This window comes from Chiloscyllium punctatum, chromosome 38 (genome assembly GCF_047496795.1).
Source record: "Chiloscyllium punctatum isolate Juve2018m chromosome 38, sChiPun1.3, whole genome shotgun sequence".
NCBI lineage: Eukaryota > Metazoa > Chordata > Chondrichthyes > Orectolobiformes > Hemiscylliidae > Chiloscyllium > Chiloscyllium punctatum.
In genome coordinates, this window is record NC_092776.1 from 54,395,819 (window position 1) to 54,419,890 (window position 24,072).

Here is a 24,072-nt window from a genome sequence, read left to right on the forward strand (position 1 = left end):
ACAGGACTCAGCCTCTATGCAGTTTTATGAGATGGGTAAGAATCATAGAATGCCGACAGTGTGAAACAGGCCATTTGGCCCAACAGGTCCACACCAACCCTCCGAACAGCAACCCACCCAGACCCATTCCCCCTACCCTATTAGTCTACATTTACCCCTGACTAATGCACCTAACCCACACATCCCTGAACACTACGGGCAACGTAGCATGGCCAATTCACCGAAACTGCACGTCCTTGGATTGTGGCACCTGGAGGGAACCCATGCAGATACTGGGAGAATGTGCAAACTCCACCCAGGCAGTCACCCGAGGCTGGGATTGAACCTGCGCCCCTGGGACTGTGAGACAGCAGTGCTAACCACTCAGCCACCGTGCCGCCATGTCAACATCTTATAAATGAAAACTCCGGATGCTGGAATAGGAGGAGGTCATTTGGCTCTGGCAATTAGACTGGGTTCTCAATTCCACACCTGCCCCAGTTCCGTAACCCTTCACACTAATCTGACGGGAAAAACAGTTAGCATGCAATATGTAACAACGCGGTTAGCCTGCCAAAACAAAGTACAACTTTCAGAAGTGTTAAAAGCGTTAATCCAGGAACTGAAAAATGATTCAACAAACAATGCATACAAGAGGGATCTTGACAAAGACAGTATACAACAGATGTCTACACTGACAGCAGAATCTAGAGCTACAACTCACTGCAGGGACGTTAGAAGTGAGGACTGCAGATACTGGAGGTCAGAGTCAAAACGTGTGGTGCTGGAAAAAACAGAGCAGGTCAGGCAGCATCCGAGGAGCAGGAGAGGCGACGTTTTGAGTATAATATTGCTGATGAAGGGCTTATGCCTGAAATGTCACCTCTCCTGCTGCTATGTGACCTGTTGTGCTTTTCCAGCCCCACACTTTTTGCTTCAGGTTTATGACATAGCTGAGGGGAACTTTTTTTTCCCCTAGACGGTCCACAAGGCTTTGGAACTCCCTTCCTCAAATGGTGGTGGAATCTTTGAACTTTTTTAAAGCAACTGTAGATGGATTCCTGACAAGAAAAAGAGGTCAAAGGTTACTGTGAGTTGGCAGGAACATGGGAGGGATCAGGTCAGCCATGATCTTGTTCAATGACACAGCAGTCTTTTTGAGGGGCCCAATGGCCTACTCCTAATTCATCCTAAATGATACTGCACTTCATAATCACTGAAGTATTTTTAAAGTGTAGTTACTGTTCAAACCTAGCAAAGGTTCCAAACTCCGCTGCTTGTTGGAGGAGCAGGTTTCTTTTGCTGAGTCATATTCCTGTACCCATCTACACTGCATGACAGACTCACAATTTGCAATGAATGAGAGTTCATTGTGGTACAAGGGAGGTTGAGTATTGCATCGGTGCACACTCAGTTATCAAGCTCTGTTCTATAATAACCTGAACCATTAGTATTTGGTATCCCGGCATTGACGGGTTTATTAGCATGGTGGTGTGGACACCACGTCTTCCAGCAATAAAAATCTAAACCATCTTGTTGTTCCATCTTGTAAATGAAGCCCAAATATATCGAACTTGTAATGCGTGATTGTACAAGAAATAATGCAATAGGAAATACCTCACACATTGTAAACCTCTTGAAACATTATTTAATCAAATAGCGGATTTCCTCCTATGAAAAGTGTGCTTTATTTTGCACAGTAGCATGTATCTATTTCAGGAACAAATCCATGAGGTACAATCAAGGTTATAAACTGTGGGATAACTGCCAGGGCAGTCAGTGTTGCTGAAGACAATGTGGTAATGATAAATAGTCTTTTACGTTTGAATATGACTTGCACCTTAATCATTGTTCTTTTCTGAGCTGTTGCCACTGGGTGGGTAGATTGCAGGGGCGAAGTAAGAAAAAGCTTGTATTTTTAAAAATCTCTGCCAGTGCCTCCACAACGTCGATGGTACCTTTTAATTGCTCAAAGCACGTCACGATTTGAAACGTTAAACTGGTTTGAAATATCACACATTTGTTTGCCCTATTCAAAGGTGGAAAGTATATTTGCATAAGGTCCTAAGAAATAGAAGAAGTAGGCCTATAATCCTATTCAGTCTGCTCCACCATTCAATAAGATCATCACTGATTGGACTGTGGCTTTAGCTCCATCTTCTGGCAGCACCCTTGACTCCCTTCGAGATCTCTAACTCAGGTTTGCATGCATTCAACGATTCGGCACTCTTTGCTTCCTATGGGAGAGAATTCCAAAGACAAATGACGCTCTGAGAGAATAAATGTCTTCTCATCTCCAACTGAATGGGAGATCCCTTATTTCTTAATTTATATATGCCTCTAGGTCTGAGAACTGATGAAGGATCACTGGACTCGAAACGCTGACCCTGCTCTCTTCTCACAGATGCTGCCAGACCTGCAGAATTTCTCCAGCAATTTATCTTTTTGTTTCAGATTTCCAGCATCCGCAGTTCTTTGTTTTGTTTGAGGGCAAACACTGTCTCAGCAGCAACTCTGTCAAGTCCCCTCAGAATCATTCTGGGTTTCAATTAGATCATCTCCCATTCTTCGAAATTCCAATGAGGACAGGCACAGGATGCTAACTTTCCCTCATAAAGCAACCACTTCCCCTCAGGAATCAGCTTCACGGACCTTCTCGGAACGGTTTCCGATGCAAATGCATCTCTCCTTATATAAAAGAGGCGGAAACTGTATACAATACTCCAGGAAGACACTCCCATTTTGATATTGCATCCACTGCACATTCCATTTGCCTTCCCAATTACTGGCAGCACTTGCATGTGAACTTTTGTGATTCATGTACACAGAATTCAGTGTAATGCAGCCTCTCGCCATTTATGTTGTGGAGGTGCCGGTGTTGGACTGGGCTGGACAAAGTTAAAAATCAATAGGTTATAGTCCAACAGGTTTATTTGGAAACACCAGATATCACAGTGCTGCTCCTTGATCAAGTAGCTAGTGGGGCAGGATCATAAGACTCAGAATTTATAGTAACTGATCAAAGTGTCATTTACACCTGATGTAATATATGGAACAAACCTAGATTGCTGTTAAGTATTAGTCATTTAGAATAGGTTGCAGGTTTTGATTCATTAATATGTAAGTTCTACAACTTCTTTCAAGATTAGCAAGGCCACCTGTGTGTAGAACCGCAGGAGGTGGGGGAAATACTAAACAAGTATTGTTCACTCAGGAGAAGGACATGGAAGACAGGGATGGTGGGGAAATAAACACTGATACCTTGATAATGCCCAAATTACAGAGGTGGTGGTGCTGGAGGTGGTCTTCAAACGCATAAAGGTGGAAAAGTCCCCAGGACCTGATCAGGTGTACCCTAGACCTCTGTGGGAAATGAGGCCTTTGCTGGGGCCTTTGCGGAGGTATTTGTATCATTGATAGTCGTAGGTGAGGTGCCGGAAGACTGGAGGTTGGCTAACGTGGTGCCACCGTTAAAGAAAGCTGGTAAGGAAAGGCAGGGACCTACAAACCGGTAAACCTGACATCAGTGATGGGCAAGTTGTTGGAGCAAATCCTGAGGGACAGGATTTACATACATTTAGAAAGGCAAAGACTGATTAGGGATAGTCAACATGACTTTGTGTGTGGGAAATCATGTCTCACAAACTTGAATGAATTTTTTGAAGAAGTAACAAAGCGGATTGATGAGGGCAGAGTGGTAGATGTGATCTACATGGTCTTCAGTAAGGCGTTTGACAAGGTTCCTCATGGTAAACTGATTAGCAAGGTTAGGTCACATGGAATACAGGGAGAACTAGCCATTTGGATAAGAACTGGCTCGAAGATGGAAGACAGAGGGTGGTGGAGGGTTGCGTTTCAGAGTGGAGGCCTGCGACCAGTGGAGTGCCACAAGGATCGGTGCTGGATCGATAGGAATTCGCTACCACAGAAGACTGTGGAAGCTTGGTCAATTATGAAAGAGGTTGATTTTTTTTTAGATTTTAAAGGCATCAAGGGGAAAATGGCATCAAAGTAGAAGTTTGGCCATGATTATATTAAATAGTAGAGCAGGCTGCAGGCAATAAATATTCGATTCCTGTTCCTAGTGAGCGTGTTCTGACATTTTAACACTGAGATAGCCCTGGCTCGGGGTCACCACTTCATGTTATACTGATCATGTTGGACACTTCAATCCATTTCTCACATTGTACATGCCTGACTATTCCAGGCTTGTCGCTGACCATGACAAGAGTCGATCACCCTCAGTTCGAACCTGTGCCAACCTCTTGCCCTGTTGGTGGAACTTCCAAAAACAGCTCAGCTTTCTCAGAGGTACGGAAGGATTAATGCTCATCCACTACTTTATATCCTGCAGATTTCGCACTGACTCTGGAAGGAAATGTGTTCTGCATTTACCGAGCGCCCTTCACTACTTCAAAACACCCACGGTATTTCTCAGCCAATGCAGCACTTGTGAAGTGAGTTCACTGCCATAAGTTACTACCCAATTTGCACACAAGGTCTTAGAAGCAATGGGAAGTCTTCAGAAATGTGATAACGAGAAACCGGAGAAAGTATATTCCTGTCAGGGTGAGAGGGAAGGCTGGTAACTGTAGGGAATGCTGGATGACTAAAGAAATTGAGGGTTTGGTTAAGAAAAAGAAGGAAGCATACGTCAGGTATAGACGGGATAGATCGAGTGAATCCTTAGAAGAGTATAATGGAAGTAGGAGTATACTTAAGAGGGAAATCAGGAGGGCAGAAAGGGGACATGAGATAGCTTTGGCAAATAGAATTAAGGAGAATCCAAAGGGTTTTTACAAATACATTAAGGACAAAAAGGGAAACTAGGGAGCCACAGAAAATGGGGGAGATACTAAATGAGTATTTTGCATCAGTATTTACTGTGGAAAAGGATATGGAAGATATAGACTGTAGGGAAATAGATGGTGACATCTTGCAAAATGTCCAGATTACAGAGGAGGAAGTGCTGGATGTCTTGAAACTGTTAAAGGTGGATAAATCCCCAGGATCTGATCAGGTGTACCCTAGAACTCTGTAGGAAGCTAGAAAAGTGATTGCTGAGCCTCTTGCTGAGATATTTGTATCATCGATAGTCACAGGTGAGGTGGCAGAAGACTGGAGATTGGCTAATGGGGTGCCCTTCTTTAAGAAGGGTGTTAAGGACAAGTCAGGGAACTACAAACCAGTGAGCCTGACGTCAATGGTGGGCAGTTGTTGGAGGGAATCCTAAGGGACAAGATGTACATGTATTTGGAAAGGCAAGGACTGATTAGGGATAGTCAACATGGCTTTTTGCATGGGAAATCATGTCTCACAAAGTTGATTGAGTTTTTTGAAGAAGTAACAAAGAGGATTGATGAGGGCAGAGTGGTAGATGTGATCTATTTGGATTTCAGTAAGGCGTTCGACAAGGTTCCCCATGGGAGACTGATTAGCACGGAATACAGGGAGAACTAGCCATTTGGATACAGAACTGGCTTGAAGGTAGAAGACAGAGGGTGGTGGTGGAGGGTAGTTTTTCAGACTGGGACGCCTGTGACCAGTGGAGTGCCAAAAGGATCAGTGCTGGGTCCTCTACTTTTTGTCATTTACATAAATAATTTGGATGCAAGCATAAGAGGTACAGTTAGTAAGTTTGCAGATGACACCAAAATTGGAGATGTAGTGGACAGCGAAGAGGGTTACCTCAGATTACAACAGGATCTTGATCAGATGGGCCAGTGGGGTGAAAAGTGGCTGATGGAGTTCAATTCAGATAAATGTGAGGTGCTGCATTTTGGGAAAGCAAATCTTAGCAGGATTTTACACTTAATAGTAAGGTCCTAGGGAGTGTTGTTGAACAAAGAGAGTGCAGGTTCATTGCTCCTTGAAAGTGGAGTTGCAGGTAGTTAGGACAGTGAAGAAGGCATTTGGTATGCTTTCTTTTATTGGTCAGAGTATTGAGCACAGGAGTTGGGAGGTCATGTTGCGGCTGTACAGGACATTGGTTAGGCCACTGTTGGAATATTGCATGCAACTCTGGTCTCCTTCCTATCGGAAAGATGTTGTGAAACTTGAAAGGGTTCAGAAAAGATTTACAAGGATGTTGCCGGGGTTGGAGGATTTGAGCTACAGGGAGAGGCTGAGCAGGTTGGGACTGTTTTCCCTGGAGCATCGGAGGCTGAGGAGTGACCTTACAGAGGTTTACAAAATTATGAGGGGCACGGATAGGGTTAATAGAAAAATTCCTTTCCCTGGGATGGGGGAATCCAGAACTAGAGGGCATAGGTTTAGGGTGAGAGGGGAAACATATAAAAGGGACCTAAGGGGCAACCTTTTCACACAGAGGATGGTACAGGTATGGAATGAGCTGCCAGAGGAAGTGGTGGATGCTGGTACAATTGCAACATTTAAGAGGGATTTGGATGGGTATATGAATAGGAAGGGTTTGGAGGGATATGGGTCGGGTGCTGGCAGGTGGGACTAGATTGGGCCGGGATATCTGTTCGGTATGGACGCGTTGGACCGAAGGGTCTGTTTCCACGCTGTACATCTCTATGACTCTATGACTCTTTTTGGATAAGCCCTTGTTTTAGATGTCGCTTGAGGCATATTGGCCAGGACTTTGGAAAACCTGTCCCTCTTTTTTTTGTAATACTATCACAGGATACCTTGCACACACAAGAGGGTTTGATTTTAACTTCGCACCTGGAACACACCACCTCCCAACTGTGTTTCACCTGATAAGTTCTGTACCAGACTACTTCAGTTTTGTGCTCAAGTCTCAAGGCTGGGATTTGAAAGCATAACCATCTGGCTCAGAGGAAAGAGTATATCACTGAGCCAAGGCTGACACCATTAGATTCCTACTCAAAGCACTGGGAACAGATATACATAAAAACATGCAGACTGAATTACCTGAGTCAGGTTTCTTCTTCCTTGCCCATCCCACTCTGCCTCAGAGCATTGCAGCAGAGTGATCAAGGGTTAAAGGATCTAACCTATGAATTGCAAGCTCTCTCGTGAGTTTTATATTCTGAGAGTTTAGTGTTCTCTGAATGTGTTTGCACAATTCAGAAACTGGGCAGGAATTTGAGGATAAAACAGATGTCCCAAATGTTCAGGTGTTTCAGCAATGAACCAAAACTCTACATCAAGTCAAACTGGAAATGAACACAGACTGCACAAACCTGGTTGCAGATGTTTATGTCAACTCCAGCTTTGATATAGTCAAGTGCCTTCTCCAAGTTGCCCGCGCGAGCGGCTCGTAGGTAGCTTGCATTGGTGTCAGTCTATAAAGAGAAGAGAGAGAAAAGATATGGTTAATGTAACAAAATTAACTGCACACCTATTGGTGAAGGATTTCTTCCAGCATGTGAACAATTTTGACCTGATGAGATTCCCATTGAGTCTGGTGTCCCTCTACTTCATCCCCTTTGCCCTCAGCAGAACTTTCAGAATGTAAAAGGAGCAACGGGTGGTTATTAAGTGATGGTGCAGTATCTTTGTGCATGGAGAGTCAGTGACACTTACATCCGTTTCACTTTGGCACTGCAGGTGGAGAACATTATCATATCCGAAGACGAAAAACAGATAATTGTGAAAACACTCACCAAGTCGGTCAGTGTCTTCAAAGTAATGAGAATCATAGAATCCCTACAGTGTGGAAGCAGACCTTTTGGCCCATCGAGTTCACACTGACCCTCCAAAGAGCATCCTACCCACTCCCAGCCTCCTGCACCATCCTTGTAAAGTTGTATTTCCTGATCAAGCTAACGTGCACATCCCTGGACACTATGGGCAATTGAACATGGCCAATCCACCTAACCTGCACATCCCTGGACACTATGGGCAATTGAACATGGCCAATCCACCTAACCTGCACATCCCTGGACACTATGGGCAATTGAACATGGCCAATCCACCTAACCTGCACATCCCTGGACACTATGGGCAATTGAACATGGCAAAAGGGAAGACTGCAGATGCTGGAAATCAGAGTCTAGATTAGAGTGGAGCTGAAAAAGCACAGCAAGTCAGGCAGCATTCGAGGAGTAGGAGAATCGACATTTTGGACAAAAACCCTTCATTAGGACTGATGGGCTTTTGCCCGAAATGTTGATTTTCCTACTCCTAGGATGCTGCCTGACCTGCTGTGCTTTTCCAGCATCACTCTAATCAAGACAGCAATTTAACATGGCCAATCCACCTAACCTGCACATCCCTGGACACGATGGGCAATTTAACATGGCCAATCCACCTAACCTGTGCACCTTTGGACTGGGAAGAAACCAGAGCACCCGGGGAAACCATGCAGACATGGGGGAAATGTACAAATTCTACATGGACAATCACACGATGCTGGAATCAAACCAGGTGCCTGGCGCTGTGAGGCAGTAGTGCTAACCACTGAGTCACTGTGCAGCCCAAAACTGTGGACATGTTTAGGCACAGTCTTACATCAGAACTGGTAGAGAACAGAACTGTGTGGACCAGGATACCTGGGACTATGTGTACACATAAAGCACATAGAGAGTAAGAATGAGCTTCGAGATTGATGGACAGTTGGAAATGGTTGGAAGGACTACGAGGGAGGAATTAAGCACCATCACCATCACAAAAGAAGTAGCATTAGGCAAACTAGTGAGACGTAAGGCTGTTACGTCCCCTGGCCCTGCTGGTCTACATCCTAGAATCCTAAAAGAAGTAGCTACAGAGATAGCAGATAGGTTAGAAGCAATTTTTAAAAAATCTTTGGAATCTGTATAACTTCCGGACGATTGGAAAACTGCTAATGTGATGCCCCTCTTCAAAAGGGGAGGGAGGGAAGCAGGTAACTACAAGGCCGATTAGCCTAACATCTCTTGTTGGGAAAATATTGGAATCAATTAATAAGGAAGTAATAGCAGCACATTTGGAAAATCACAATCGAATCAGCATGAATTCATGAAAGAGAAATCGTGTCTGACTAATTTATTCAAATTTTTTGAAGGAGTTCCAACTGGAAGCGAAGTGAACCAATAGACATTTGGAGTTCCAGAAGGCATTCAACAAGGTACCTCACAAATGGTTAGGTCACAAAGTAAGAGCCAATGGTGTTGGCAGTAGTATATTAGCACGAATAGAGAATTGGCTCATGGGTAGGAAAGAGTGAGCAGGCATAAGGGCTTCAGGTTGGCGACCTCCACCCGGTGGCTTCTACAGAGATCAGTGGTGGCACTGCAACTGTTTACAATATATATTCATGACTTGGATGAAGGGAGTGAACGCACTGTAGCCACATTTGTTGATGTCACAAAAGTAGATGGATAGACAGATTGTGAGACAGATACAAACAGTTTACAGGGAGGTTGACTGGTTAAGTAAATGTGCCAAAAATTAGCAACTGGAAGATAAATGTTGGAAAATGTGAAGTTGTTCAGTTTGGAAGGGGCACAAAAGTACAGCGTGTTATTTAAGTGGAGAAAAACTACAGAAACTGCAACACAAAGGGCATCGGGGGTTACTTGTGCAAGAAACACAGAAAGATAGCACACAGGGACAGCAGGTAATCAGGAGCACTAATGGAATGTTGACCCTTATTACAAAAGGGTGGAGCATAAGAGTAGGGAAGTCTTACTGTAAATGTAAAAGGAGCTGTGGGACTAAATCTGGGGTACAGAGAGCAGTTTTGGTGGAGGCAGCTCAGAGAGGATTCACTGGGATGAACCCCAATATGGAGGGATTATCTTATGAGCAAAGGCTAAATAGGTTGGGATGTTACTCACTGGAATTTCGAAGAATGAAGGGTGATCTCATTGAAACCTGTTGGATTTTTAAGGGATTAGGTAAATCCTGAAAGGATGTTTCCACTCATGGGAGAATCTAGAACCAGTGGGCATAGTCTCAGATTAAAGGGGTACCAATTTAAGACTGAGATGAGAAGGAATTTCTTCTCTGAGGATTCAGAGTCTTTGGAATCCTTGCAACAGAGAGCTGCATGCCAGAATCCTGTGTATACTTAAAGCTGAAACGGATGCATTCTTGATTAGTTGGGGCGTTGGGAGGTATGGAGAAAGGGCAAGAAAGTGAATGTGAGGAATACTGGATCAGCCACGATCCTGTCAAATGGCAGACCAGGCTCAAGGGGCTGAACGGCCTGCTCCTGTGCCTATGTCTCATGGTCCTATGGTTACTGACAGAAATGAAAATAGCTCAAGACAAAGAATATATAAAGCAAAAGAGAAAGAACAACTAGGGCTGGAGAACAGGTCAAAGAAAAAAGCATCAGGAGAGCTACATTGGAAACTCCTGCAGAGAAAAGCACAGTTTTAAGGCATAGTTTTAAGGTGAGAGGAGAAAAATTTAAACAGGACATGAGGGGCAACGTTTTTATACAGAGAGTGGTTCGTGTGTGGAATGAACAGCCAGACGAAGTGGTGGATGCAGGTACAGTTACAATGTTTAAGATACATTTGGACAAATACATAAATAGGAAAGGTTTGGAGGAGTTGGGGCCAAATGAGGGCAAATGGGACTAGTTTAGTTTAGGAACATGGTTGGCGTGGACGAGTTGGGCCAAAGGGTCTGCTTTCATGCTGTATGACTCTATAACTCAAATTACATCAGGATCAAATAATGAAGGCTACCACCGGGCACAATGAAGAGCCCTTCATAGCTCCCAATGGGACAACTCCAGGATGTCATTATAAAGTTCAAATACGTGATTCAACAACCAGTACCCATGTTGAGTGTAGGAGTTGAAATATCTCCTTTATCTATTGAAACTACACATCAATTGATTTCATCAAATTAACTCTGAACTTACTTACCTACTTTAACGCTTTTACTTTTATTAGTTGGGATCTTTATATGCCCCATATCCTCTCCCCAAGCCTCTGCTCACTCCCAATCATCAGCACAAATCAAGCTTTCAGTGTTAATGTGAGAAAGGACTTTTCAAGTCTTTAGGATGTCTCAAAATGCTTTACAATGAGGTACTTCTGAATTAACACTGCTGTTCCAATCCAGAGACAATGGTAGTCACATTAAAGTCCCACCAACAGCAACGCATTGACACAGTGCCCCTCAGCAGCATCAAAAAGTCAGTTTCCAAATGAGCTTTGAGGATGTCTAGTTTTATCTCACCACTTTCTCTGCTGACCTCTCAGCTGCCTCTGTCCCTGGTTGTCCAACAACCCGGTGTTGATGAGCAGACATTTCCTTCGATTGAATGTTGGGAAGGGTGATGTCCCTTCACTCAGTCCCACCACCAACATTGTTCCCTAGCTGCCAATATCAGCCCTCCCTCTCTCCACAAAGGACGGAGTCACACCATTGCTACCTTTTGATGGTCCACTTTATTTTAAACTAAGCAGTTGAGCCCATAACCTCTCCATCTCGATGACAGTCTGACTCTACATGGTCACCTATATCTGCCCCGTCTCAGTTCATATGCTGCATCGGAACATTTTGGACCTCGATAAACTCACCCACTGCAATTCTCTTCAGTTATCCTCCAGCGCTCCACCTTTCACAGAATTGAGGGCATCCAGACTCTGCTGCCAGTATCCTAACTCGCACTAAATCCTGTTCACCCATCTCCCCTGTGCCTAATGAACTACAGTGGGATCCTGTCTACCAATGCCTCAACTATGGCCTTGGCTCTCCCTATCTCTGGAATCTCCTCCGGCCTTAATACTCGAAAATACATCTGCATTCCCCCAAACATTGGCCTCTGATTTTCATTGTTCCATTGTTGGTAGCCTTGCCATTGGTTGCCTACAGTTTAAGGTGTGTAATTTCTCCCTGGAATCCTCTGGCTATAGGACACTGCACAAAACCTCCCTCCTTGACAAAGCTTCACAACCTGCCCCATTTTATCCTTAGACAGCTTGATGTCAAATAGCATTAAACAACCCTCTTATGATACATCTCGAGACTCATCAGTGTGGTAAAGGTGGTATGTAAATCCACGTTGTTGTCATTTCTCTGGTTGCTAGAACATCCCCAGGGAGAGCTCCCCTATTGTTATTCGAAATAATGTCATGTTCGCAATAAAAGGACAGACACAGCTTTGGTCTATGTCACCTCCAGCAGCATAGCCCTCCTTCAGATTGACATTCCTACAGTCTGAGTAATGCATGTAATATGAGATTGCAGTTTGAGATCCAAGCAGTCAAATTGGCATCTAGTTGTATCAAGAATTTTCAATGTTTGAGACTGACAGTATTCACCCTAACGTTTCTTTCTTTGAAAAGCAAAAAAGGCTAAATCTGAGAATCCCTACAGTGTGGAAGCAGGCCATTTGGCCCACCGAGTTCACATCGACACTCCAAAGAGTATCCCACCCAGATCCACCCCACTACCCTGCATTTGCCATGGCTAACCCACTGAGCCCGCACATCCCTGGACATCTCAGTGCTAACCACGGTGGCACAGTGGTTAGCACTGCTGCGTCATAGTGCCAGAGACCCGGGTTCAATTCCCGCCTCAGGCGACTGACTGTGTGGAGTTTGCACATTCTCCCCGTGTCTGCGTGGGTTTCCTCCGGGTGCTCCGGTTTCCTCCCACAGTCCAAAGATGTGCAGGTTAGGTGGATTGGCCATGCTAAATTGCCCATGTTAGGCGAAGGGGTAAATGTAGGGGAATGGGTCTGGGTGGGTTGTGCTTCGGCGGGTCGGTGTGGACTTGTTGGGCTGAAGGGCCTGTTTCCACACTGTAAGTAATCTAATCTAATCTAATTTAGTGTGGCCAATCCTGCATATCTTTGAATTGTAGAAGGAAACCTGAGCAAACCCACACAGTCACAGGGAGAACATGCAAACTCCACACAAACAGTTGCCCAAGGGGTGGAATCGAACCCAGCTCCCTGCTGCTGTGAGGCAGCAGTGATAACCACTGAGCCACCTTGCCACCCTAATAGAAATGCCAACTGTGTAAACATGGTGACACTTTGACATCGAGAACACTGTGGTAATTTTGAGGTCGGGTTTATTCACACACATCCAGCACTCTGTTGAAGCTAGTCCAACAATACGACAGATCACTTACCCATTTTACATGGCTGTATGTCCACATCAGACATCGAGCCAAAATAACTAGTGATTAAAGATTATCACACAACACTTTTGTTGTGTGACTGCATTTTGACAGGAGATATTACATGTTGCAAAACACACAAAATGAAATTTACCAGCTTCATTGGAAAGATTCTCATTTATTTATAGCACAATTATTTACATCACATGACAGCAGTGTCACTGTAGCGTTGCAACAGTTGCGCGCCATGCATCATATGAAGCGTCTCTCTCGACGCTGTGTGATTTGCTCCGTTTATAAATTTTGTAACAGCAAGTATAGGAGAAAATTTGTCATTTGAAGGAGCTTAGGAAAATGGGGATGCCATTTAGTTCTTTGAGCTTTTCTTGCCATTAAATTAATTAAGGGTGATCTCTATTTAGCCACCTTACATGCATGTCACTTAATAACCTAACAATATCGAGCAATATTTCTTCTGAAATTATCAGTTGTCCTTTGGCTCCAAAGTGTTATGGGAAATTTTGCAAATTTCCAAGAAAATAATAACGGATAAGTGTTTTCGAACATTGTCCCTGACTGGCCTCAATCTAATTTTAAGGATACGCCTCATGTGTAGTTAAAAATTACACAACACCAGGTTATAGTCCAACAGGTTTATTTGGAAGTACAAGCTTTTGGAGCGCTGCTCCGATGTCAGATAGCTAGTGGGGCAGGATCATGGGACACAAAATTTACAGTAAGATAACAAAGTGTCATACAACTGGTGTAATGCATTGAACAAACCTAGATTGCTGTTAAATCTTCAATCACTTGGAACGGGGATGCAGGTTTTGATTCATGAATACGTAAATCCCAGAACTTCTTTCAAGTCACATTCCCGAGATAACTCAAGGCTTTATTTTTAAAAAGTGACTACGAGCTCAGGCAATGCATTAAAGGTGTGAGGTTAGAGTCTGTCTGTATCCCAACCTGGAGTCATATGTAGTGACCAAAGGAAACTGTTTCTCTGCACCTCTCCAAAACTTCTTAATTAGACCACCCCATCATCTCCTATTATCCAGGGAACATCAAGTCAAGGAGAAAGTGGGTACTGCAGATGCTGGAGATTAGAGTCAAGGTTAGAGTGGTGCTGGAAAAGCACAGCAGGTCAGGCAGCATCCGAGGAGCAGGAAAATCAACGTTTCCGGCAAAACCCCTTCGTCAGGAATGAGCATTCTTGATGAAGGGCTTTTGCCCAAAATGTCGATTGTCCTGCTCCTCAGATGCTGCCTGACCTGCTGTGCTTTTCCAGCACCACTCTAACCTTAACTTCTAGTCTAGTCTTAGCAACTTGTCCCGATAATTTAAATCTTTTAGCTCAGATAGCATTCCAGTAGAAGGCTGCTGCATCAGCGTCAGTAGCAATATACCCATCCTGAGGGGTGTGTCTCAGAACTGAATGTAGTACCTCAGGTGCAACTTAGAATTGGAATTAGGTTTTATTGTTACGTGGACAGGTATTTCTGGTATAACGCAATGGTTGCATTCCTATGCAACCTCGCGTTATAGAAAACCATTATACCTGTGCAGTTGAAAGCTTGCGCTAGCCAAACAGCACCCACTATCCACTTTATAGCCAATTCACATTGATGAAGCACGCGTTAAACCAGAATTACTTGTACTCAAGTATAAAAATACAAGAAAGCCAGCACCACCATTCATTATGATCGTGGCTGATCATCCTCAATCAATATCCTGTTCCTGCCTTACCCACATAACCCTTGATTCCACTATCCTTAAGAGCTCTATCCAACTCTTTCTTGAAGATGTCCAGAGACTTGGCCTCCACAGCCTTCTGGGGCAGAGCATTCCACACACCCACCACTCTCTGGATGAAGTAGTTTCTCCTCAACTCTGTTCTAAGTGGCCTTACTTTTAAACTGTGTCTTCTGGTTCGGGACTCACCCATCAGCAGAAACATGCTTCCTGCCTCCAGAGTGTCCAATCCTTTAATAATCTTATACGTCTCAATCAGATCCCCTTGCAGCCTTCTAAACTCAAGCGTATACAAGCCCAGTCGCTCCAATCGCTCAGCGTAAGACAGTCCTGCCATTCTGGGAATTGACCTCGTGAACCTACGCGGCACTCCCTCAATAGCCAGAATGTCTTTCCTCAAATTTGGAGACCAAAACTGCACACAATATTCCTGATGCGGTCTCACCAGGGCCCTGTACATCTGCAGAAGGACCTCTTTGCTGACTGGGACCAACCTTCCAGATCTACAATATAGAGAGGACAATATTGATTTGTTATTCCATTCCAGTGAAATCCACTGGCAAGAGAAAGGATTGAAAGTATCAATGATTAGAATATATTTGCCTGGTCAGCACCAGTGGAGGCCTGGCTCTGGGCCATATATGACTCTGCTCTGAAGCTGAGGACAATATTGGTTGCTGGGCACACGTATCACATGGCAACCAGTGTCGAAAAATGAAAGCTGCTTACGTTCCAACAAACCTATGTATGGTTTACCATACATACATAGCTAATGCTAACTGCACAGAGTGCACCAAAAATCTCATGCTTCTCAATCATTTGTATCTAAACACAGCAGAACGCCTTCCAGCATTCGCAGTTCTTTCGGTTTTTACTGTATTCAGCTATTTGGAAAACTGTAGTCTGCTCTGATTATTTTAAGGAAATTAATATTAATTTCTCTTGATTCCAGGGGATAACAGGAGACATACTGTAAAATATGTAACCCTCAAACCAGGACCAATCACCGAGATATGTTGAAGATAGAAAAAGCCAACAGGTCACAGAATCACAGTCATAGAATCATATAGCACGGAAACAGATGCTTTGGTCCAACCAGTCCATGTCGAATATAGTCCCAAACTAGACTAGTCCCACTTGCCTGCTCCAGGCCCATATCCCTTCAAACCTTTCCTATTTATGTACTCATCCAAATGTACGTTTTTAAAACATTTTCTCTCCTCCCATCTTAAAAATGTGCCCCCTAGTCTTGAAATCCATTTTACCTTAAACCCTACCTGTACACCTCATTTATTTTAGAAACTTCAATCAGATCATCTCTCAACCTCCGACGCTCCAGTGAAAAAGGTCTTGACCTATCTAGCCTTTCTTTATAACTCAAGCCTTTTGGCAATATCCTCACAACTTGGTTCCAAATGTTTCCTCAGAACATTTGTCCTTATCGGTAAATGTCCCTCAATAAGGTTTTCAGCTTGGAATCTCCAATCTCTGCAGAATGTTTGAAAGGTTGATTTTTCAGATTTGCTTCAGAGAAGTGCAGGCACCACAGGCTGAATTTTCCAGGCTGGCCCTCCAGCTCAGACAGCTTGACCAGAGGGGGGTGCATTGAATGATTGGGCGCAGTGCACTTGATCTGCAACCTCCCCAATTTCCTTACTGAAGCTGGTTTCCACTTCCACTTATTCCCGGCTCCAGAGTTAATTTCCTAAACCATGCTGTCACTTTTACCCCTCTCTCCTGGTCCAAGAACGTCCTTAAAACCTCGATCTTTGATTCGCCTGCCCTAATCTCTCTGTCTGACTCAGTGCCAAATCATGTCCGATTGTCATCCTGTGAATGGTCCTGGGCCATTTATAGAGTCATACAGCATGGAAAGGTTGATTGCCTTACAGCATGGGAACAGAGCCTTTGGTTTCATCTTTTAAAAAAGGCAGCAGATAAGTATGCTGTTGTTGTGATTTTTGAGCCAATCAGGAGCATCGGTGAATCACAGTTAGATGTCACATTAGTGCAGTGATGGTGCCTTTCTGATCATGACTCTGTAACATGTTGTTGGGGCGGAGTTGATATAGCTATACCCTGCATCAAACTGCTGCAAAAACAGACGTGGGGAGTTCTTGACCATAGAGAAACTGTGTGAGACAGGATATCACCTCTTTCCCCAGTGCTGACTTCCATCACTTGAATGCCCCCACAAAATAAATCAATTGCTCATATTTTTCACTTCCTTTTATGGGGTGAAACTGACAGCCGTCTTTGATGTTTCTTGCATTGTTATTTCAATCACCATAATGACTGTAATTATTAAGGTGAGCTCTCAGATAATGAGTCAACAGCCTTATGCAGGGCGAAACCTTTTCAGATAATTGAAAAGAGTGCTGCTAATTATATTCCGTGCAGTCTGATCGAAGCACAAACACTTCTTGTTTCCACCCCCAGGCATCGTCAAGCTAAGTGATTGAAAAATGCATGGTCTTCACTTCAGCAGGTTTGCCTTTCGAAGCAATGGTTAATTTTACAGAAATAACATTCAGTCGATTAGAGGGTGAGAACTACGCAATTGGCTCATTTGAATTTGACTGGGTGCCAACCTTTGGGAAGAGTGCTGTGTGGAACATGTCACATAATATGCTTTTCTCCATCCAGAAAGGTAAACCATTGTCTAGTACAAGTGGACCACCCACTTCTCAATAGCCACATGTAGGTTGTCTCTTCGAGACATTAGAAAGAGCAAAGGCCATTCAACATCTCACCATTGCTAACTCTTGTCAATTTTTCATGGCTGATGAGCAATGCAGTTCCATTTTCCTCACACTGTTCCAAACCTATTGATATCAAGTCTTCAAAGATTCAATAATTTACTAACACACATTGTCTTTTGGGTGCTCCCAGGACAACACCCTGTGTGAACAGCTACGAACAGTTAGAGAGTCATTGAGCACGGAAACAGACCCTTTGGTCCAACCAGTCCATGCCAACCATGTTCCTGACCATGTTCCCAAAGTAAACTAGTCCCCCTGCCTGTGTTTGGCCCATATCTCTCCAAACATTTCCTATTTGTGAATTTATCCAAATGGCTTTAAACATTGTAACTGGACGTGCATCCAACCCCTTCCTCTGGCAGTTCATTCCACACATGAACCACTCTCTGTGTAAAACGTTGCCCCTCATGTCCTTTTCAAATATTAATCCTCTCACCTGAAAAATAAGCTCCCTAGTTTTGAACTTGCCCACCACAGGTAAAGGACCCCTGTCATTCACATTATCTGTGCCTCTCGTGATTTTATATAAACCTTCAGAAGGTCAGCCCTCAACCTCCTAAGCTCCACTGAACAAAGTCCCCAGCCTTTCCAGTCTATTTTTATAACTCAAACTCTCCATTCCCGGCAACACACTGGCAAATCTTTTCTGAACCCTCTCCAGTTTAACAGTATCCTTTCAATAACAGGGTGACCAGAACTGCACACAGTACTCCAGAAGAGGCCTCACCAACATCCTGTTGGAACTTCAACTTAACGTCCCAACTCCTCCACTCAAAGGTCTGAGTAATGAAGGCAAGGATGCTAAATGCGTTAACCACCCTGTCGACCTGTGATGCAAATTTCAAAGAATTATGTAGCTGAACCCCTAGCTCTCTCTGTTCTACAATACAATCCAGGGCCTACCATTAATTATGTAAGTCCTGTCCTTAGTTGTATTACCAAAATGAAATATGTTTTGATTAGTTAGTCTTGAATCTGCTGGCTTTAACTTTGTCTGAGGAATGGTCAATTCAGCTGCGCAAGTAAATAGAAATGAAATGCCTTAAGACAGTATAAGCGCAATAACATGGTCAAGAAGTCCGGAATGATAATGGGTCTGGAAGCCTGAGGATGATACCAACATCTTACAGCTATTATGACACTAACAAGAAGAATATCATTAAGGAAATGTTGAAACTTCTGATTCCATTGTTATCAGGGAGCGAGGACTTGAAACAGTGTAAGGATCCACCTGTGTGATGCTTATCAATATGTGAAGGAGAGGTGGGGGGGGTGAAACTATTCATACAGACTGTATCCTTGAGGGGTAACAGCACCTTTAACACTCCCAGAGTTAACTATATTGTGAGTAGCCAATCACAATAGGTTTTGAACATATGTACAAGGGGGTATAACAAAGGCAAATCTTTTCTTTGTCTCTTGCTGTGCAGCTGGACATAAGCTCACAAGCTGAAGGTTATGTGCTTTTCTCCTGCAAGTCGAACAGACATGAGGATATTGGAGAGGGAACGTATGGTAAGGTTTGAAGTCTCCTGGCCCAGTCTAAGACAAAAAAAGGCCTCTGGGTGACAGAGACACTAACCTTACCGTCTGCTCAAGTAACAAGTGAAGAGTTCGGGAAGTGAGTTTGGGGCCTGTGTGACCACGTTTCAACGTGACAGGCCTCATCCGACACCAGGAAGTGCGAAACTTTAATCTCGTCGTTTAAACCAAGACAGGAAACTGGATGAAACAGGCCAATTGTCGTGCAGTTTGAAAGCTAAAATGAACACAAATTGGATTGGGAAGATCCAGTTTCTGTGGGCTATTTGTCAAGGAAGGGCACAACTGCATTGAAAGTAATCAGTTTGACGGTTTTGATTTTGTTTTGAGTCTCACATGATGTTATTCACCTGGCCACCAGCTGTCAGCGTGTGATTCACACCCATGTGATTATGAAACATAGTTCATAAAATTAGCTCAAAAATGTATAATCCTGTACTGTTGCCTGTCTTTATTAATTCTGTTTAAGTCTGAACCCTCAGAACAGGTCAAGTGTTACACCACTAATTGCTGGGACTATTCAATTTTAAACCCTTCAAATCAAAATGCTGTCACAACTCACTTGGGTAAAACATAAGATTACAGGAAGGGGATCAGCCACAATGAGGTTAATGTGGAGAAACAAGGGATCTCCATTATCTGGTTTTCATAAGCCATACCGTCCTGCTGTATGTTCTCCAGTTTACCGTTTGTCCACATCAGCACCATAGAGGGTTACATAAGGTTTTGGTGGTGAGCTGCCTTCTTGAACTGCTGCAGTCCACATGCTGTAGGTTGACCCACAAATCTATTAGGGAGGAAAGAAAATTCCAGGATTGTGACCCAAAGACTGAAGGACATATTTCCAAGTCAGGATGGTGATTGGCTTGGAGGGGAAATTATAGGTGGTGTTTCTGTATGTATAAGAAGGATGTTGTAAAATTTGAAAGGGTTCAGAAAAGATTTACAAGGATGTTGCCAGGGTTGGGGGATTTGAGCTATAGGGAGAGGCTGAACAGGCTGGGGCTGTTTTCCCTGGAGCGTCGGAGGCTGAGGGGTGACCTTATAGAGGTTTATAAAATTATGAGGGGCATGGATAGGGTAAATAGACAAAGTCTTTTCCCTGGGGTGGGGGAGTCCAGAACTAGAGGGCATAGGTTTAGGGTGAGAAGGGAAAGATATAAAAGAGACCTAAGGGGCAACGTTTTTGTGTACGTACATAGAATGAGCTGCAGAGGAAGTGGTGGAGGCTAATACAATTACAGCATTTAAAAGGCATCTGGATGGGTATATGAATAGGAAGAGTTTAGAGGGACATGGGCCGGGTGCTGGCAGGTGGGACTTGAATGGGTTGGGATATCTGGTCGGCGTGGACAAGTTGGACCGCGCTCTATGACTCGATGACTCTATGTATGTGCCACCCTTGTCCTTCTAGGTGGTAGTCATCATGGATTTGGAAGGTGTTGTCTAAAAGCCTTTGGTGAATTTCTGCAGTGCAACTTATATGAGGTACACACTGCTGCTACTGAGCATCGGTGGTGAAGGGAATGGATCTATGTGGAAATGGTATCAATCGAGCTGGCTGCTTAATCCTGGATGGTGCCAAGATTCTTGGGTGTTGTCGGAGCTGCACCCATCCAGGCAAGTGGAGCAAATCCTCCCTCAACTTATGCCTTGATGTACAGCACAAAACAGAACATTTGACTCAATCAATCCATGCCCAATCTAGATTATAAACCACTTGCACCTCTTTTCATTATTCTTCACTTAAATATACCATCAATAATCCTCTATCTCTTCTCCCTGGTGTCCTTGTCTTTATCTATTCTGTTTCAAACATTGTGATGACATGTTCCAAAATGTTACGAACAGAACAAGGTACTGTGGATGCTGGAGTCTGTATTAAAACAGAAAGTGCTGGAGAATCTCAGCAGGTCTGGGAGAGAAAGTTGATATTTCGAGTCCAAAGACTCTTCTTTGTAATTCACATTCTTAATCTTCAAGGAAGGAAGAGTCTTCTGAATTTGGAATTCTTTGCAACTGTTGAATATTGGTGGACTCTAGTTATGTTCTACCCCACAAGGAGAAACATCCTCTGCGTGTTTTCACAATTTCAAATTATTTTAAACACATCTCTTAGATCAGCCCAGCAGTTCAGGCAGCATCCAAGGAGCTTCGAAATCGACGTTTCGGGCAAAAGCCCTTCATCAGGAATAAAGGCAGTGAGCCTGAAGCATGGAGAGAAAAGCTAGAGGAGGGTGGGGGTGGGGAGAGAGTAGCATAGAGTACAATGGGTGAGTGGGGGAGGGGGTGAAGGTGATAGGTCAGGGAGGAGAGGGTGGAGTGGATAGGTGGAAAAGAAGATAGGCAGGTAGGACAAGTCCGGACAAGTCATGGGGACAGTGCTGAGCTGGAAGTTTCGAACTAGGGTGAGGTGGGGGAAGGGGAGATGAGGAAGCTGTTGAAGTCCACATTGATGCCCTGGGGTTGAAGTGTTCCGAGGCGGAAGATGAGGCGTTCTTCCTCCAGGCGTCTGGTGGTGAGGGAGCGGCGGTGAAGGAGGCCCAGGACCTCCATGTCCTCGGCAGAGTGGGAGGGGGAGTTGAAATGTTGGGCCATGGGGCGGTGTGGTTGATTGGTGCGGGTGTTGGAGATGTTCCCTAAAGCGCTTTGCCAGGAGGCGCCCAGTCTCCCCAATGTAGAGGAGACCGCATCGGGAGCAACGGGTACAATAAATGATATTAGTGGATGTGCAAGTAAAACCTATCCACATCCATCAAAGTTTTACCTGCACATCCACTAATATCATTTATTGTATCCGTTGCTCCCGATGCGGTCTCCTCTACATTGGGGAGACTAGGCGCCTCCTAGCAGAGCGCTTTAGGGAACATCTCCGGGACATCCGCACCAATCAACCACACCGCTGGTGGCCCAACATTTCAACTCCCCCTCCCACTCTGCCGAGGACATGGAGGTCCTGGGCCTCCTTCACCGCCGCTCCCTCACCACCAGACGCCTGGAGGAAGAACGCCTCATCTTCCGCCTCGGAACACTTCAACCCCAGGGCATCAATGTGGACTTCAACAGTTTCCTCATTTCCCCTTCCCCCACCTCACCCTAGTTCCAAACTTCCAGCTCAGTAACTGTCCCCATGACTTGTCCGGACTTGTCCTACCTGCCTATCTTCTTTTCCACCTATCCATTCCACCCTCTCCTCCTTGACCTATAACCTTCACCCCCTCCCCCACTCACCCATTGTACTCTATGCTACTTTCTCCTACCCCCACCCTCCTCTAGTTTATCTCTCCATGCTTCAGGCTCACTGCCTTTATTCCTGATGAAGGGCTTTTGCCCGAAACGTCGATTTCGAAGCTACTTTTAACACATTTAACTGGGGGTCATTATTACAAAACAGGAAATGCAGCAACAATTTGTACATAAGATGATCCCACAAACAGCTGTGGGATAAATGTCAAGTCAGTGAGAGACTAACTGTTTCTTTCCCCACATATGTTGGGAACCTACTCAATACTTCCAGCATTTTCCAATTTTAATCACAGGCTTCCCAGCATCTGCTGGTGTGTATGTACAACCACTTTGTTGGGAATTGGAAATGGAAGGTTTCTCAACACCATGAAACCTTGATCAGTTTCATGGAGATTCCAAAGAACAAAAATGTCTGAGAGCTCCATGGGACATAGGGAAGATGACACATGTAATACCACTGGACTGAAAATCCAGAGGCACGTCATTTCAAATCCCATCTGCTGGAATTTAATTGCAATTTCTTAATCTAGATTATAATACCACTCTCAGTGATGAAGACCAGGAGGCTATAAATCAAAGTTCACTGAGGAGATCTGGACTATATGTGACTCCTGACCCACAACAATACGGTTGATTCTTAAGTGCTCTGTGAAATGGCCTGGCAAGCCACTTAGTTCCAAGCATGGGCAACGAATGTTGCTCTTATCAGCAGTGCACACACAGAATCCCTACAATGAGGAAGCAGGCCATTCGGCCCATCAGGTCTACACCAATCCTCCAAAGAACATCCCACCCAGACCCACACCGCTCCCCTATTCCTGTAACCATGCATTTCCCATGGCTAATCCACCTAGCCTGCACATCCCTGCAGCAAGTTTGTTCTAACCAAAGCCTGTCACAGGACATCTAGCCCCTCTAGAAATAATACCACACAGCTGGCTTGTTTTATTTTTTAAGCAAAACCCTACTAACGTGTGGCAAGGCTTTCATTTTCCAAATCATAAATAAGTTCGGTATTCCCCATTCACCTGCTATGGAACCTTATTCGCCAGTTATTTGTAGGGAAGGAAGCAGAGTAATGGTGTTGTCACTGGACCAGTAATCCTGGAGTTACGGGTTCAAATCTCACAGTGGCAAATGATAAAATTTGAATCCAATAAAAATCTAAAATAAAAAGTCAGCCTAACTGTGACTCGGTAACCACTAAGAATTTTTTGTATGTTTGTTTTGGATGTGAGCATGGCGAGCTCGGCTGGCATTTACTGCCCATCCCTAATTGCCCAGAGGGCATTTTAAAATTCAGACACGTTGCTGTGGGTCTGGAGTCGCATGTGGGGCCAGACCAGCTAAGGATAGCAGATTTCCTTCTCTAAAGGACACGAGTGAACCAGATGGGTTTTTCCTGACAATTGGCAATGGTTTCATGGCAATCATTAATTCCTTAATTTGAGATTGTCATTGAATTCAAATTCCACCATCTGTCACGCCAAGATTTGAACACAGGTGTCCAGAATATTACCTGGGTCTCTAGATTAACAGTCGAGTGATGACACCGCCAGGCCTTCACCTACTTTAGTTTTAAGTTACCATTTCTTTAAAAAAATGTGGTTCTCTACTGCCCTTTAGGGAAGGAAATGTGTCTGATTTAGTCTGTATGTGACTCCAGACCCATAGCGATGTGAATCATAGAATCCCTACAATGTGGAAGCAGGCTATTCAGCCCATTGAGTCCACACTGCCTCTCCGAAGATCATCCCATCCAGACCCAGTAACCTTCCCTATCCCT

The 24,072-nt window shown here is 44.2% G+C and overlaps 1 protein-coding gene across 21 annotated transcripts in view; it reads right to left on the reverse strand.

Moving 5' to 3' along the window:
• ank3b (ankyrin 3b) overlaps nucleotides 1-24,072 on the reverse strand; it is a 716,427-nt gene that overhangs the window by 240,364 nt on the left and 451,991 nt on the right. For all 21 annotated transcript variants that reach the window (XM_072557889.1, XM_072557888.1, XM_072557893.1 and 18 more), the window contains exon 2: nucleotides 7,152-7,253. In XM_072557889.1, coding sequence (XP_072413990.1) covers nucleotides 7,152-7,253 — 102 coding nt within the window. The remainder of the gene's footprint in view (nucleotides 1-7,151; nucleotides 7,254-24,072) is intronic.